The sequence below is a fragment of the Quercus suber genome, unplaced genomic scaffold (assembly GCF_002906115.3).
Source record: "Quercus suber isolate HL8 unplaced genomic scaffold, Cork oak 2.0 scaffold_110, whole genome shotgun sequence".
NCBI lineage: Eukaryota > Viridiplantae > Streptophyta > Magnoliopsida > Fagales > Fagaceae > Quercus > Quercus suber.
Genome location: NW_027069575.1, coordinates 135,866 through 152,696, shown reverse-complemented (window position 1 = coordinate 152,696; position 16,831 = coordinate 135,866). Strand labels below are relative to the sequence as shown.

General features: G+C 34.6%; 1 protein-coding gene across 2 annotated transcripts; it reads left to right on the top strand.

The window, feature by feature from the left end:
- Positions 1-3,689: 3,689 nt before the first annotated feature.
- LOC112004395 (6-phosphofructo-2-kinase/fructose-2,6-bisphosphatase) lies at positions 3,690-16,543 on the top strand. Of its 2 annotated transcripts, none has more exons than XM_024036642.2 (23): positions 3,690-4,043; positions 4,144-4,207; positions 4,568-4,866; positions 5,095-5,313; positions 5,619-5,828; positions 5,936-6,031; positions 6,274-6,372; positions 6,488-6,517; positions 7,713-7,766; positions 9,693-9,746; positions 9,838-9,915; positions 10,013-10,104; positions 10,181-10,238; positions 10,340-10,414; positions 10,974-11,021; positions 11,882-11,979; positions 13,301-13,376; positions 13,866-13,928; positions 14,077-14,168; positions 14,335-14,403; positions 14,507-14,570; positions 14,661-14,726; positions 16,194-16,543. In XM_024036642.2, exons 1-23 carry the CDS (start codon positions 3,855-3,857, stop codon positions 16,269-16,271), a joined length of 2,271 nt encoding a protein of 756 aa, XP_023892410.1. In that variant the 5' UTR covers positions 3,690-3,854; the 3' UTR covers positions 16,272-16,543. The 2 variants fall into 2 exon arrangements, with proteins under 2 accessions (XP_023892410.1, XP_023892409.1); XM_024036641.2 differs by having other exon boundaries at positions 14,332-14,403.
- Positions 16,544-16,831: the final 288 nt, after the last annotated feature.

Here is a 16,831-nt window from a genome sequence, read left to right as displayed (position 1 = left end):
TAACTCTTTTTTTCCTCTACCCTTAAGACCTCCATCAAGAGTCTCCTCCTCCACTATATGGATCTTGCATGAAAGTATAATCCCATTTGCCTAGTTGGTTTTTTATGTTGCCAAGATGAAAATTTAGGATTAAAGTATGATAGTAATTATTTAAATTCTCTTAAATATGTTTGAATGTTCTTATATGTTCTTATGTGTTCTTCACATATTCTTAGTTGTTCATCACATGTTCATGCATAAACACTAATTTCGATCTTAAATCTACATTACAAATATAAAAAACATGTTTGTTTCATAATTTTTTCAAATCCTTAAATTTAGGATATCACCATACACACACATTCACTAGAATTTATTTTTCAATCCAAATAAAATGCTTAATAAATGGGATTAGGGGTTATCACATGCACACACTTTAAATTCAAAATGCAAATTGATTGATAACATATTGGATGATATGATATGAATATTGGCCACCATAGTCTAGAAGACCGATTTTACTGGGTAAGGTGGGTGCCTAACACCTGCCTCCGAACTTAGATCAAGGGTTGATAGACCAATGTTTATCCTTGTAATTTTCAATTTTTAGATTGTAACTATGAAATAAAGTTATGTACTTTATCTTAGATTGTATCTAGAACCAAAGTCATGTAATTTTCATATGATCAACGTAAATTCAATTTCAAATTAATAAAATGAGGAATTTTTTAATTATGGTTTTCTTATTTTTTCAATAATTAAATAAGTGGTGACTCCATTGTAAAACCCTTAATCTAAAGGGAAAAATTTAATTAATTGAACTTCCATTTTGAGAGGCAATAACATGACTCCACCTATTCACGTGGGTTTAGCCTAACAACATTCTAAAAAAGGGGGTCGGGGGAAACGAAGACCAAAACTGCCAACGTGTCAAATAAAGGAAGCGAATGTACAGTTCTCACCCACCGCAAGCGAGTAGAGTAAGCCCAAATAGGCGAAGTATAAAGAGTCGGAGTTCGTGGTGGCTCGTGCCGCGTGCGTGGGATTGGCCCGCCCTTCCCTACCCTACCAAACCCCCAACCACTGAGCCATCATCCTTCAGCGCCTACCGTTATCGATAAAAAATCAAACCAAAACTAATTGTTTCTCTCCTTTCATTTCCATCGCTCAATTTGGCTTCTCTTTCTTTTTCTCTCTCTCTCTCCTCTATCCAAATTTCAAAAAAAAAAAAAAAAAAANTCACTTGGAGGGTAAAAGGGTAATTTTGCCTTGGAAATATGCATCTTGATTTTGACCATTAGATCTTTAGACTCATTTCACCAAAATGATCTTGATGTTGTAACGATCAAATCGACTGGTCATAAGCCCTAATCGGATCACTAGATTGAAAGTTATCATTAAATCAAGTTTTAATGGCTAAGATGTACTATCACAAATTGAGTCCGACTATATGTGATTATGAACAATTGATTTCAATTGGTTATAAGTGTAATTAATTTGAGATCAATGATGTGTCATAATTTGATTGGTTAGGACTACATCTTATAGTGAGGTTGCATACATCTAATTAATTAGATAGCTAAATATTAATTATTCAATGAGTAATTTGTGCAATTATCTTTTAATTAGAGTAAATTTGGAACTAATTAAGTCTGAATTGGAGTGATTGGAGCCATTTAATGTTAATTGAGAGCTAATTTGGGACATATTAATGTTAATTGTGCTGAAACCATTTTTTAACAAATGACCTCTGCTCACCATTTCATCGATATCTCTCAGAATATTTTGAATCTGTGAATGAGGTTAATTTTCCCAGAAACTAGACATCCGAGGTTTCAATTTGAGTATAAGAACGAGATAATTTCGATCAGAATTGAGTCAGATATGATTTTTCGAAATTGGCTTTATAGGCTGTTACAACAGTTACGGGAAAACTGAATGTTAGCTTGTTTCTCACTCCCACCAATCTTTCCATTTAATGTACTAGATTTTCCTCAAGGCTAAAATGAAGTCTAGGTTCATGATTTTTTGTCAACCCTCATTAAATAGTCTTCCATTTATATTTCTTCCACCACTACTATATAAACTCTCACTCTCCTTCATTCAAAAGCACACAAAAACCCCCTCTCTCTTCTTATCTCTTGAGTTCTAGTGAAGTAGAGTAGTCTTATCATATCTTGGTCTTCTTGAGACTCAAGATATTGAGTGAGATTTATTCTTCCTCTCTTAACTCTTTTTTTCCTCTACCCTTAAGACCTCCATCAAGAGTCTCCTTCTCCACTATATGGATCTTGCATGAAAGTATAATCCCATTTGCCTAGTTGGTTTTTTATGTTGCCAAGATGAAAATTTAGGATTAAAATATGATAGTAATTATTTAAATTCTCTTAAATATGTTTGAATGTTCTTATATGTTCTTATGTGTTCTTCACATGTTCTTAGTTGTTCATCACATGTTCATGCATAAACACTAATTTCGATCTTAAATCTACATTACAAATATAAAAAACATGTTTGTTTCATAATTTTTTCAAATCCTTAAATTTAGGATATCACCATACACACACATTCACTAGAATTTATTTTTCAATCCAAATAAAATGCTTAATAAATGGGATTAGGGTTTATCACATGCACACACTTTAAATTCAAAATGCAAATTGATTGATAACATATTGGATGATATGATATGAATATTGGCCACCATAGTCTAGAAGACCGATTTTACTGGGTAAGGTGGGTGCCTAACACCTGCCTCCGAACTTAGATCAAGGGTTGATAGACCAATGTTTATCCTTGTAATTTTCAATTTTTAGATTGTAACTATGAAATAAAGTTATGTACTTTATCTTAGATTGTATCTAGAACCAAAGTCATGTAATTTTCATATGATCAACGTAAATTCAATTTCAAATTAATAAAATGAGGAATTTTTTAATTATGGTTTTCTTATTTTTTCAATAATTAAATAAGTGGTGACTCCATTGTAAAACCCTTAATCTAAAGGGAAAAATTTAATTAATTGAACTTCCATTTTGAGAGGCAATAACATGACTCCACCTATTCACGTGGGTTTAGCCTAACAACATTCTAAAAAAGGGGGTCGGGGGTGCAGTCTCTCACAGACAGGCACTATAAAAGAAGGCCTTTGCCATGCACAAAAGAGGGGGGGGGGCCACAATCACGGTAACAAGAACCTCTAAGAAAAAACTATGAAATAGAAAACAAGTGTGGAGGAAAGAAAAAAAAGATAAGAGGAAAATTAAAAAAGGAAGAAAGAAATAAACAAAGAGTTAGATCGACAGGTATGCACCAATAGGTTGATTCCCTCTCTCCCTCTCAAAGTCCTGCTCTCTGCCAGAAGCAAGGAGTTCACTTGGACACCAACCACTTAGGTTTGTTTCCCTCAAAGTGATTAATTTCCACGACAGGATTTCCTTAGAGATTATTCGCGTTGAGAAGAAACATTTTTCTCTCTCTGGTTTCGGTCTTGCAGATCAAACTTGATCTAATTTCTTTCTTTTTTTGATTAACCCATATGCTACCCACTTATTCCCTTGCTTTCTTTATAAAAGTGATTGTTGTTATTATATTATCTTTCTTAGTTAGGGATTATTTATTCACTTTAATTAAGAAGCTGAAAATATTCTTTTTTATTATTATCATGTTTGTCTGCCACGACTCATCTAGAATAGCCCTGCCTGGATAAAAAAAAAAAAAAGGAAAAAGCAGACCTTAGAATATGCATCGTTAATTCATGGACTAGTTTAGTCTATAGAGTCCAGTCTGATAAAATTAAAATCACAATGAGTCCGAGAGGAATATCCAAAAGCAAAAGCAGGGTTTAATTTGGTTTTGGTGAATTGAGAGAGAGAATGGGAACTGGAGCGTCGAAGAGTACGGAGGAGGGTGGGTCGCAGGGAATGGGGGAGGAGGAGCGAAACCAAGCCGGGGGGCAGTTGTATGTGTCGTTGAAGATGGAGAATTACAAGCGCAAAGGAGACCTCATTCCTCATGTCTATGGCTCCGTTCCTCTCGTTGGCTCTTGGGATTCTTCTAAAGCTGTAATTCTCTCTCTCTCTCTCTCTTCTGTTCCTTGTGTTTAATACAATACAAAGAAAGTACTACCACTTGTTTAATTGCTTTGATGATTGTTTTGGTTAGCTTTCGATGGAACGCGAATCCGCGTCATTGTGGGAATTGAGCTTTGTTGTTCCTCCTAATCACGGTAACTAACTAATGTTTTGTTTAAGTTTTAATGCACCACTTACTTACTTTTATTGCTTTTTTGAATGAATAAAAAGGCATGCATGGACAATAAACCTATAATTAATTACCTCTATGTCTGTTATATGCTAATTCATTAGTACCCAATCAAGAATAGTAGTATCCTCCTCAATCCATTGGACAATACAGTTTCAAATGGTGAAAATGAGTGAAAAGGAAATAATAGAAAGAATGAATAAAGAAATATATTTATTTCATTATTCAAATATTATAGCAAACAATTAGGCAATATTCAATATTTATTTGAGGTGAGGGGGGTTTTGGCTTGTGTGTTTGATAATTTTTTTTTTTTTGGATGTAGAAACTTTGGACTTTAAGTTCCTTTTGAAGCCCAAGCACAGTAATGTGCCTTGTATAGTTGAGGAAGGTCCAAACCGACAACTCATTGGGGGTACCTTGCAAGGGGATGCAAGGTTGGCTCTATTTAGGCTTAATGCTGATGAAGTTCTAGAGTATCGGGTGTTAATTCAAGCCGATAGGGTTTCGCCATTTGATCTTGCGGCTAGTTGGAGGGCTTATCAGGAGAACCTTCGGCCTTCAGCTGTTCGTGGTATTCCTGATGTCAGTATTAATTCAGCGCCAGAGATGAATGCTGCCGAGGTACAATTTTGACTTACCGCTGCACTAATGCTTTGCCATTCTAATTTGTTGGAGGGAAATTCTGATGCAAAACAAATTTGAGAGTTGTATTCATGTCCAATGAGCAATGAATTCAGTTAAACTACAATCAAACAATGGAAAATGAGAACTAGTTCCTTTTACAACAGATTATTTTATGTTAGCTTATGGCTTTTATTTGAAACGTCTTATATTCTCTATTCTCTGCAGAATGGCTCTTCAGCTAGTTTGGAACTTGATCTTGAACATTATGTTGTTCCAGCTCCAACAACTTCTGCCAATTCAGGTTTTTTTTATGCAGCCAATAACACAGAGACTCCAAGGTCATTAACTCTTGCTGGGGTTTTCTCTAACATGGATGGCTCAGGGAATGTTTTACATCCCTCTAAGGATGGTAGTGTTTCTGCTGATCGCCCTGCAACCATAAAGGTTTTTCTTGTTAACCTATCTTGCATATAAGTAAATTGGAATTAGTTAAGGGTTTTGAAGTATTAGTGTGCTACATTTATCAACATTTGAACTTCAGGTTTTCTTTGGTCCATAATGGAATGGAACTATCATATTTATGTTTGACAGGCTAGTTGATTCAATAGCAATATGATGATGTTATTTAAAGTCAGATAAGACACTTACAGTTGATATGTCTGTTTAGCTTGAAGATGTCTCCAGATTTTTTTTTTCTTCTGTAAAATATTTTGTTTTGGATCTAATGTTTTATCTTCATTTTTACATAGGAGTTGGAGGTAATTGTCCCTGATTCATCCAGGATTTATTCAGGTTCTGGGGTAGTTGAATCAAAGTCAGTTGGGACATTTTCGCCTTCGCAAAAGCAAGATAGTCATAGGGGACTCCTTGTGGATAGGGGTGTTGGATCTCCAAGGCTAGTTAAATCTGCTAGTGCAAGTACTTTCACTGTAGATCTCAGAATGGATACAGAAACGAAGGTTTGTTAAAAAATGTATTAAAAAAAAAAAGAAAAAATCTTTCACCTGTGAAGATTGTATAATCCAATCAATTGCTTTTTCTCCCCCCTTCCCTTTTAAATTCTTAGAATTCAATGCCGGCGGCTGCTGGAGCTGTTGCAGCTGCAGCTGTAGCGGATCAGATGCTTGGACCAAAGGAGGATAGACATTTGGCAATTGTTCTGGTATTTCCCTGCATGTGTGTTTGTTAGAACCATTGAAAACATAAATCACTGTTCTCCCACTATCTTAGTGAGATTGAAATTCAAAGTTGACCCTTAAATAGCCTGAAAATTGGATTTTGGTGGTAATTGCCATCATCAATTCAGACGCTTCATAAAATTATTTCAGAAGTACTACTTATTAAAAAATAAATTTAGTAGTACTGTTGAGAATGAATAATTCTAACTAGTTGCTTGTACTTTAGGTCGGTTTGCCAGCTCGAGGCAAGACATTTACTGCAGCTAAACTTACCAGATATCTCCGCTGGTTGGGTCATGATACCAAGCATTTCAATGTTGGAAAGGTCATTTAATCTTACCATGACTACTCTTTTTGTCCTTCTGACCTCAAGTTAATGGGGAAACATATAAAGAAAAAAATTGTTCTAATTTGTTGTTTTTTTTTTTTGGTTGCAATAGTATCGGCGGCTTAAGCATGGGGCAAATCAGGTACATTTCTACCCTTTCTTCCACCGTGATATTTCCTTCATCAATATAAAATTTCTTTTGCCTATTCTTCTTCTAAGTTGTATAAAGTGGGATGTGGTTAATTTCAGGCTGATTTTCTGGCAATGGAAGTAATTATTATCTGTTTTGTGGCTTAATTTTTGTCAGATGAACTCATTTGACATAGTTGATCTCATAGTGTTCATAAATAATAGCCTGTTCCTTCTCTTCCTGTCTACTGTATTTCTTTGTTCCTTAAAAAAAAAAAAAAAAGAATTTACTACGATTCTCTTAGACTTGTTTTGTCATACTCTACTTTAAGTGAATGGGGTCTGACAATATGTTAATTTCACACATTTGCACAACAGTGAGTATGTGCAAGGCATAGATGAGAGCAGAAACACTACTTTCAGAATTCTTTATCAAATAGCCAATGGGGCTGTGCGGAAAATTTTCTACGTGGTATCAACAAAATTTGATTGGGTTTCTGGTCCACCTTAGAATAATCCTCTGCAAGTACATGCAGAGGAATGAGGAGGGAAAAAGGGAATTGGGTGGTGGCTTGGACCTAGGAAAACTATGGGTCTGTTTTATTGCAAGACTAGGATCTCTAAATTTAAAACAAGAGGGAGTTGGGTTGGCCTGTAATTATTATGGCCCTTTAAACCAAACTGGTCCAATTTTTTTTGCAGGAAGGAATCTTATGATCTTGAAATGTCAGAGTTTTTGTAGTTTAGGAGAGAGGGAGCCCAATTTTTCTCCATCTGCTGCTGCACCCATCAGCAGAGGGAACCTAGGTTTTTCCGGGAGGAATTGTCTTGTATTTGAAGGGAAGAAGTTTAGTTTCAAACTGGTTTGGAGCTATCTTCTTCCAACCCATTATGTGGCCAATGAAGAGACCCTCCGTGTGTAGTTTTAGTCATATGACTTTTTTAATGAGCCATGTGGCTTGTTTAAATAATACACATGGGTAGTCTTGTAAATTGCCATGTAGTGGGTTGGAGGAGATTCCTCTAAACTAGTTTGGAGCTAATTTTTGTCCTATTTAAAATGTCATTTTGCCATCAAGCCAATTTTTCTTCTTTGAATGTGTGTTTTTTTCCTTTTTCCTTGCTTTCGAAAAGCCTGAAGAAGATTGCAATAGTTTTATGAAATTTCTTGAATTATTCTTGATGGATGACTCATTTTCTTGTTGCAGTCTGCAGATTTTTTCCGAGCAGACAATCCTGAAGGCATGGAAGCACGTAATGAGGTGAATATCCATGAGAATGATTTATTGCTTTGGGTGGATCATATGATTATCTGGCCTTTTTATAATAAAATAAAAAATAATAATAAAATATCTTATCTGTCAGGATCATTAAAAATATGCCACCTTTTCTGTGAATGAACGAGTTATTTAGTTGGACTGAATGGTTAATTTCTAAAAGTTTCTCTGGGATTTGAGCATCTATTTCGCCACTGATATAATGGTTAGAAATTCTAAAGGTCATGAGTTATTTTCAAATCTCATGAATAAGCTACAATGGTGGGGACACCAGATTAATGCTAATTGATTCCATTAGTCAGTTAGTGCATATTGTGGGGTTTGAATTTATTTGAATTTTATTTTGAGGGTTTTAAAGGATTTTGTTACTGTTTTTGCTATGATTATGTAATGTAATTTGGGATCCTATTTATAGGCCCTAGAGGAAACTTTATGGGTATGTTGAATTTGATGAATACTTTTGAATTGAGATTTTTCTCTCTAGCTTGGTGGTGATTCCAAGTAGTCTTAGGTGGTGAGTTCTCGGGTTTAGGCTAGCTCTAGGGGCTAGTTTGGACGGAGGGGGAGTAAAGGGGAAAATAGCCTAATTTCCGGTCAACTCCCCTCTATTCCCCTCCCGCCCCCTCCATCCAAATTGGCCACTAGGTGATGAAGTCTAGGGTTTGTATTGTTCTTTCTTTCTAAATCCCTACACACATTCCTTTACAAACCTTATGTTGTATAATTTGATTACACATATGAACGGGTGAATCCAATTGAAGAAATTTTGGCATCAGTTGCATTGGAGAGTGTCCTATGGTTGTTTGTGGAGATCCTTACTTACTATTTCATATTTGAAATCTGAATTTTGTAAATGGCATGGCATGATTTGAAGTTAATTGAGTGAACAGTGGTGGAGCCAAGTTACCCCTATCCAAACCCCCCCCCCCCAAATTTTTTTTTGAATTTTTATATATATAAAATGTGTGTATATATATAATTTTTTTTCAAAGTTTTTAAAGGTTGGGCTTCCAAAAATTTGAGGCCCCCCATCCCCAAAAATTTGAATTAACCCAATGATCAGTGGCCTCCAAAAGCAGTTGGCCCGCTAAGAAAAGAAAGTTTCTAACAAAAAAGTTCTCTTTTTGCTTAAGTGTTCCCTTTGTCATAGTTGTTATTTCCATTAAGGCCACAAGGGTTATATATTATGTTTTTATTTAAAAAAAAAAGCCAAGAGCCTTGTGGTTTAGTGGTACCATTTGGTCTCCCCCATGGACAGCACCTGGGTTCAAATGTTGCTTCCCTTTTTTTGAAAATTTTTCTTTGTATTGTTTGTAGCAAAGTACACAACTTTTTAGCGTACTTATTAGAGTTTAGGTAATCATATGTGTATATATATCAAAGTTGATAATCTAATATATAGTATATTTATGAGTTATGACCTAATTTAATATTAGAAATTGTATATTTTTTATATTGACACACACAGTATTGTCTGTAAGTTTCTTGAGTGGTTTATCAATACCATAATTATACACACAACAACAACACCCCCCCCCCCCCCCCCCCCCCAACAAAAAAAAAAAAAAATGAAATCAAAATTATTGGCTTTGAACACTGGCATGGTAGTAACAAAATAATCAAGGAAGGAAAGGTACAAATATGCTGTGAGAGGCAATGTTTACACCATTCAGCTCTTTGGCTTATGTTGTTGAGGTGGTGTTTGGATTCATCATGTGAATATGGTGACGAGGGACAACATATAGTTGCTCATATTAATGTAATTAGGTGTATCATACCACCAAGAGTAATTTTTCATAATAATGCAATTGCTAGTATTTTTTTTTATAATAAATTTTGGACAATTGGTAATGTTCACACCATATTAACCCTCTTCTTTCTACATAGTTTTAATGTATCACATGCTACTAGGTAGCAGCCTTGGCTATGGAGGACATGATATCTTGGATGCAAGAAGGTGGCCAGGTAAGTTCTGTGGTGTAGATTCGCTTGATCTTTTTGTGGCTTCTGCCTGATCCTTTTTTTTTTTTTTTCGACAATCTTAATTTGGTTTTAGGTAGGGATATTTGATGCCACAAACAGCAGCAGGAAACGAAGGAATATGCTGATGAAAATGGCTGAAGGAAAATGCAAGGTACTATGATCACAGCATGGAGAATTATAAAGGAATCTATGTCTGAAATGTAATATAAATAATTTGGCTTGTGATACATTTTTTCATTTTGATGCAGATTATTTTTCTGGAATCACTATGTAATGATGAACGCATTATTGAAAGAAATATACGCCTTAAAATTCAACAAAGCCCTGACTATGCAGAACAGTATGATTGCTCTTAAACCAGTTGTTTCATATCTTGATTGAAAGTTATGTGCCTAATAATTTGTGTCCTCCCATAGGCCAGATTTTGAGGCTGGATTGCAGGACTTCAAAGATCGACTAGCCAATTATGAAAAAGTAACTCCCGCAAAATGAATTAATACAAATTGGAAGTAGTGAGATTTGGCTGTAAGAATGCTAACTGTCATACTAAATATACTTTATGCTCCTCTTACAAGGTTTATGAGACAGTTGAAGAAGGGTCTTACATCAAAATGATTGATATGGCCAGTGGACATGGTGGTCAAATACAAGTAAGTTTGCTGACCTTGTTAGTAACTACATCAAAATTGTCAAAATTGTATATGCCTACTACATGTACATTGGGCTTTTAGTTGGCACTATGTTTTATCTGTTAAGAATTGCCTAAGGATAACATACAGGTGGGCCGAATCTTGTTTAATTGCAACTCCTTGTTGATTATGGAGAAATTTTGGATGTACCATTAGTAGTGTATTGTTTGTTTTAGTGGTAGACATAGTTGATGCGTTCACTTCCTCATCTGTAATGATTGCTGTGCATGATAACTTTTTGTCAAGTAATTAATTAAACTTAAATTCAATTTAATAGTACTTTAGTTCATTGCATAGGCCTCCTTGCCACGTGGCGTGATTGGCATGGACCAATACTTGTCTACTAAAGATGATTGTGCTTTCTTGCAAATTGCCATTGTCATTTTTCTTGTTTTTAACTTTTTTCCCTGAAAATCCTTGGTTTAGATCTTCATGCATCTCTTTATTCTTCCTAATGTAATTGGTGTATAGTGTGACTTATGACTTTTGATCTACTAAAGACCTTTTATCTTTTGTTCAGGTGAACAACATCAGTGGTTATCTTCCGGGGCGAATTGTATTTTTCTTGGTATGCTGTCCTGTGAAAGATATGGTCCTAGCATATTATATATCTTCTGAATAAAGGATTTGTGATCTTGAGAATCTTTTTTCATCTTGTTTCTTCTTTAGCATGCAATTTGGTCTACTGCAGGCTAACTCTAATCTTAGTTAATATTTGTAGTACAAAATCAGATTGACCAAAAAAAAAAAAAAAAAAAAAAATTGGATATGAAACCCAAAATAATAATCTTCCATGCTTTTGCTTTTGGTTGCTTTGCATGTGTAGAAGGCATATAACACATGGCAGGGCTGATATCTGGATTAATAATGGTTGTGAAAAGAATTGTCTTATTTCAGGCTCTTAAGGAACATCTGTCTTAATGGTTAGACCATGTAAACAGTTTTACGCCTCTTGGTTGCAAGATAGCTTTAGGATGTACTGAACACCATGTCTATATGTTACCCTCAATGTATTATCTGCCACATGTGATGATCATTTGGCTGGGAGTAAGATCATTTTTTGGATAAGTAATGTGGTTTGAATAAGATCATATGATGAGAAAAAATGTGTTAGTCACCCTCACAAATGCAAATATATGGAAATTGTATTAATAGCAGAGAATAACATTTATAAACTATGATGATTTCTATACAATTTCTATGGAAATTGTTTTACGTCTATACTTCTTCTTAAAAGCTTCCTACATATTTTCTATGAGATTTCTTTCACATAATTTGAGATTATGAATAAGGAGCGACTGACATCACTAAAATAAGTTTTAATTGAGTGTAGAGTTCTCTTTGTTAGATGTAAGATCTTTTTTTCCTGTTACTTTCTTTGATTAAATATTCATATTTTGGAATGTGTTTTCCTTTTATCTGTTGCAGGTAAATACACATCTCACGCCCCGCCCAATTTTACTTACTCGGCATGGGGAGAGTAAGGATAATGTTAGAGGCAGGATTGGGGGTGACACTGCATTGAGGTATATCTTTGTATTAGTGGTTTGATAATCTTTTTATTAGCTTTAATCTTCTCTAAAAATTTGCAAGTCCATGAGTAAATTTCCACACTTCATGTTTAGAAAATGAAAGCTTTTGGAATTGTCTTCCATCTTGGACAACCTAAAATTTTTTCAGGTTTCTTTAATTTTCATCTGTTCACACTTCACACTGATGTGAAATTCTTAGTAGCTGTACTACAAATATTGTTTTTTTTTTTTTTTTCAAAAAGTTTCATAAATGCTAGAAAAACAGGTCAGAACTACGTGAACATGCAAGAAACCAGAGATTGATGATATTGCTATAGTGGGACCAGCAGGTTCTGCAGAAAATTTTCTTCATGGGAAAATTTATTACAAGGATTAAGTTTGGTGTCTTTTTTTTTTCTTTACTTGATTGGATTTAATGCTAGCTCTCCCACTAGGAACTACTTGGACACAAAAACCCATCTCATAGCAATTTTGAGATTGTACATGAATTTGCTGAAATCTATCTTTGGCTAATAGAAAGCCTTTTTTGCACAGTACAATTTCCAGAGGTCTGAAATCTAGCCTGTCTTTGATACTGAGTACTTCTCAAGAACATGAATTTGGTTAATGAATGGAGAGAGGATAAAAAGTAGAGTGAAATTCATTGGTGCAATTAATTGGTTGGGTTTGGATGATTTCATGGTGATGAATATGTATATATATATATATATATTAACTGTTAGTGACAATAATGGCACCTAAGAAAAACACATCAATCCATAGTTTTTTTATTTTATTTTAAATCAATGAGCTTGTAAAAACTGTTAATTGCATAAATCAAGAAAAAATAATGATTGTCTTATGGTTGATTCTTATTTGGCAAATGCTACTCATAAATGCATTAAAAACTGAAGGTCATATTGGTCAGCTGCTTGCTCAGAACCCAGAAAGTCGTATGACATGCTTCTTATTCAATGTTTCTGCTGAATATTTAATATAGAATTATTACAATGGCTTGACATTGCCAATGGTTACGTTACTTGTTTTGTTTAACCCTAAATTCAATTTAAATTATATATACTTCCAATCATGTGTACCTTATCTTCTTCTGTCATCTGATTAGTTATTTGGCTTTTTGCCCATCATAACTGCTACCCCTGTCCATCTAAATCTAGGTTTCATTTTATTTTATGCTGAGATGTGTTTATTTGATTTTGATCCACTCAGTTGTCTAAGTTATGTAATATAATTTTGCTGTGAACTTGGTTCTTCAAAAACAATTAGTTTTATATCTCAAATGTGACTTACCCGTCTATACTGTAACTTCTTTGTGCAGTGATGCCGGAGAAATTTATGCGAAAAAACTTACCAACTTCATTGAAAAGCGACTCAAGTCAGAAAGGGCTGCTTCTGTAAGCTTCAACCATATGCATGATTGTAACGTTTACAAATTTTGGTTTTTACTCTGAAGCAATACTTGTATGTTGATTCTTTGTTTATAGAACCATAGAGGATCTTACCCACTTTTCCTTCCCTTTGCTCAATAAACCTCCGAATAATCTACTTTCATCTCTAACTCCTAACAGCTGATAAATTTAGGAATGTAAGTATGATTTGGTTAACATTATGAAATTAGTTTTCTTGCTTTAAGAAACAAATTGGTAATTACTGTTCCAAGATGTTAACCATGCAGTAATATAACAGTTGAGGCCTTGGGGAAGTTTTATTCGTACCCTTTTGGCTTCAATGTCTAAAATAGGTGACAACATCTGGACCATAGTCTTGGGCTTGAATGAGTAAATGTATCAAACTATTACTTAAAAAATGAAATATGTCTATTAATTTTTGACTATCAATACTTAACTAAGTGCTAATTTCTTTTTGGCTTTGTTGTGGTTTAGATTTGGACAAGCACATTGCAACGAACTATATTGACAGCTAGTCCAATTGTTGGATTCCCTAAGGTATGTCTTGATCTGTAGGAATGTCATTTAGCCTATTCAGCCTTTTAAATTATCTAATTTCAGCTGACTTTGGTGGGTGATAGATGGATCTAGAAATTATTCTACAGTTATGTTTGAGAGATTTTGTGTTTCTTTAAATTTTTGGTAGATACAATGGCGTGCACTTGATGAGATAAATGCTGGAGTTTGTGATGGAATGACATATGAAGAGATAAAGAAGAACATGCCTGAGGAGTATGAGTATGTTGCAATTTTCCTCTCTCTATATTAGTAAAGATAAAAGAGTGCATACACTTTTTTAATCTCTCAAAATGAAAATTGGTCAGTAAATTTTTGCTGGTATGAGTGAGTAAACTGCATTTGCAATAAAGTGCTGTGGATAATTATGTCATTTTCACAATAGCAGGGCGCGTAAGAAGGACAAGCTGAGGTATCGGTATCCTCGTGGGGAGTCTTATTTGGATGTTATTCAAAGGTTTGTATTTCATAGTTTTAATGATTCATGAGTTTTCTTCACTTTACTTTACATGGTTTTCCAACGTTTTGAATAGTATTAAACATCCTCCACTACATTGCAGGCTAGAGCCTGTAATTATTGAGCTTGAACGACAACGGGCACCTGTTGTTGTGATATCTCACCAGGTTTATATCATTTTGAACTTGTGCTTGTACTGTTTTTTTTTTTTTTGGTTTATGATCCTTTTAAACTTTGTTATTGCTTTATTCTTGCAGGCAGTATTGAGAGCATTATATGCTTATTTTGCTGATAGGCCTCTGAAAGAAATTCCGCACATTGAGGTAATATGGCATTTAGCATTCTTTTTACAGTTCTCTTGGCGTGTTCTTTGCATATCTTGTGCATATATTTTGGGGCAAGAGGGATAAGGATGTTGGTACTTCACTATGATAGATATTTGATCAGTCATTTGTCTCAAATTTGGGTTTTAGTAAATAATTAACAAATTACTGTGTTTCTAAAACTAATCTTAAGACTTTGCAAGATTCAAAAAAGTGAGCTGAACTCAAATTTTTGAAAGTTGAAACTGTAAATTCCACTCATGCTTTCATGCTTAGATGGCAAGGGTGACCTACCATTACCAGTAAAAGGGAAGGGATGCCACCTCTGAAATAGTGAGTTGAACTCATGAAATCATGTCTTCAACTCACAATTTCAGTTCAAACAACACCCAGTTGCCATTTCCTTATGCCATTTTTGAAATCTCTCTCTCTCTCTCCACTCTAAACCTTCCCACCCACCACTCATTTGAACCACTTGATAGTCTCCTTCACTGACATTGTGACTGGTAAAGATTCTTTTCCAAAGGATGGCAGTTGTGGCAGGTGTGCATTCACTGGTGGCTACCCTAAACCATCTGGCTCATTCCTTCTTTCTAAAAAAAACCCTAAACCATCTGGCTCATACCTTCTTTCTAAAAAAAAAAAAATCAGTTAGCAATTACTATAAATCAAACAGCACAAACCCATTGCAACCTAGGTCCCAATAGTGGGACCAATAAAAAATAATGCTACAAAAGGATTCTTTTTTAATCTTACTAAGCATCAATAGCAAGCTTGGTCCCCAACCTGCTTCGAACACATTGAACCACAAAATATAGATTCAAGAGAAGAAAAGACCTGTGATCTCAAAACCAAATCTTGATTGGGAAACCTATTTTTGTACTTGGGGAATCCTGAGTTTGTGAATTGATGGGGAGAGCTTTGAGGCTTTGGTATCTGCCGGAGTGAGAATGCTAGAGTAGACATTGAAGGAACTTTAGAGCATTTTTTGAGGCGCCCAAGTCTAAAAACCTGAAAGGGAGAGAAGAAAGAACAGGAAAAGGAGATAAGTTGGAGAAAGAAGAAAAAGTTTGGTGAATTTAATTTAATTTTTTTAAATGAAAAAGTATGTTTGAGATCCCAGCCTTTTAGTTGAAATTGTTGAACTCGCGATTTCAGAGGTGGTACCCCTCCCATCTCCCATCTCCCTCTTCGGGTCCATCCTTGTCCTTTGAGGAAGAAAGTGTGAGTTCTTAAGATTTGTTTTACAATCACATGATTTTATTTTATTTTTAATTAAAACATAACTAAAACCAAATGACTCAAACTGTCTAGTTGGTGGTAAAATCTGAGAATTGTGAACGCCAATCAGAATCTGGATTTTGATACAATGAAGAAGCTGTTCTTATAAGCTGGATTGTTCTTTGGACTTTGCTGATTGTATATTTTGGAATTACATTCTAATTGAATTAGAATTATGGTTTTCAGGTGCCACTTCATACCATAATAGAGATTCAAATGGGAGTTACAGGTGTCCAAGAGAAACGATACAAACTCATGGATTGATTAAGATTAACAAGCACTTTTAGTTTTTGAACTTTCTAACTCAAGAAATGAGGAAAGTTTCCATTCTTTTAATTCTCATTTGTTAACAAGATGTAACATCAGCATAAATGTGATACATGCATTAATAATAATCATCAATCCTAAAATGTTTAAATTTTCATGTGCGGTCTTATAGCTGTTTAAATACTACTTGTTTTCCCACCAAGCGTTTCAATTCATATGTAAGAAAAGGAATCCTAATATGAATGAGATAAATACTTTCTGAAGGGTCACAGATCTGTTGCCATCCTCCTACTTTCAATGCTTTTGTTTTGTTATATATGGTGTATTCCTCTCACTCCGCAAAGTTCAAAATGCAAACGCGGTTTCTGTCTCATATGGTTTTAGTGTTTTTGCTGTAGATTGAGACATTGTGTACGTACTTCTGATTTGGAGTTCAAATTTTTTTGTCCTTTCCTTCGACTTATGTATTATTTTATTTTTGTGATTAACCATTATTGGCTAATGTTTTATTTAAGGAATCTATAAAGAAACGCAGTTGAGTCTGTCACAAGTCACAA

Bases quoted from the DNA above. Each gene is read 5' to 3' on its own strand.
- LOC112004395 (XM_024036641.2), top strand. From the start codon at position 3,855: ATGGGAACTGGAGCGTCGAAGAGTACGGAGGAGGGTGGGTCGCAGGGA. The intron at 6,373-6,487 runs GTCATTTAATCT...TGGTTGCAATAG, and splicing joins AGCATTTCAATGTTGGAAAG to TATCGGCGGCTTAAGCATGG. The intron at 14,169-14,331 runs GTATGTTGCAAT...TTTTCACAATAG, and splicing joins AACATGCCTGAGGAGTATGA to CAGGGCGCGTAAGAAGGACA.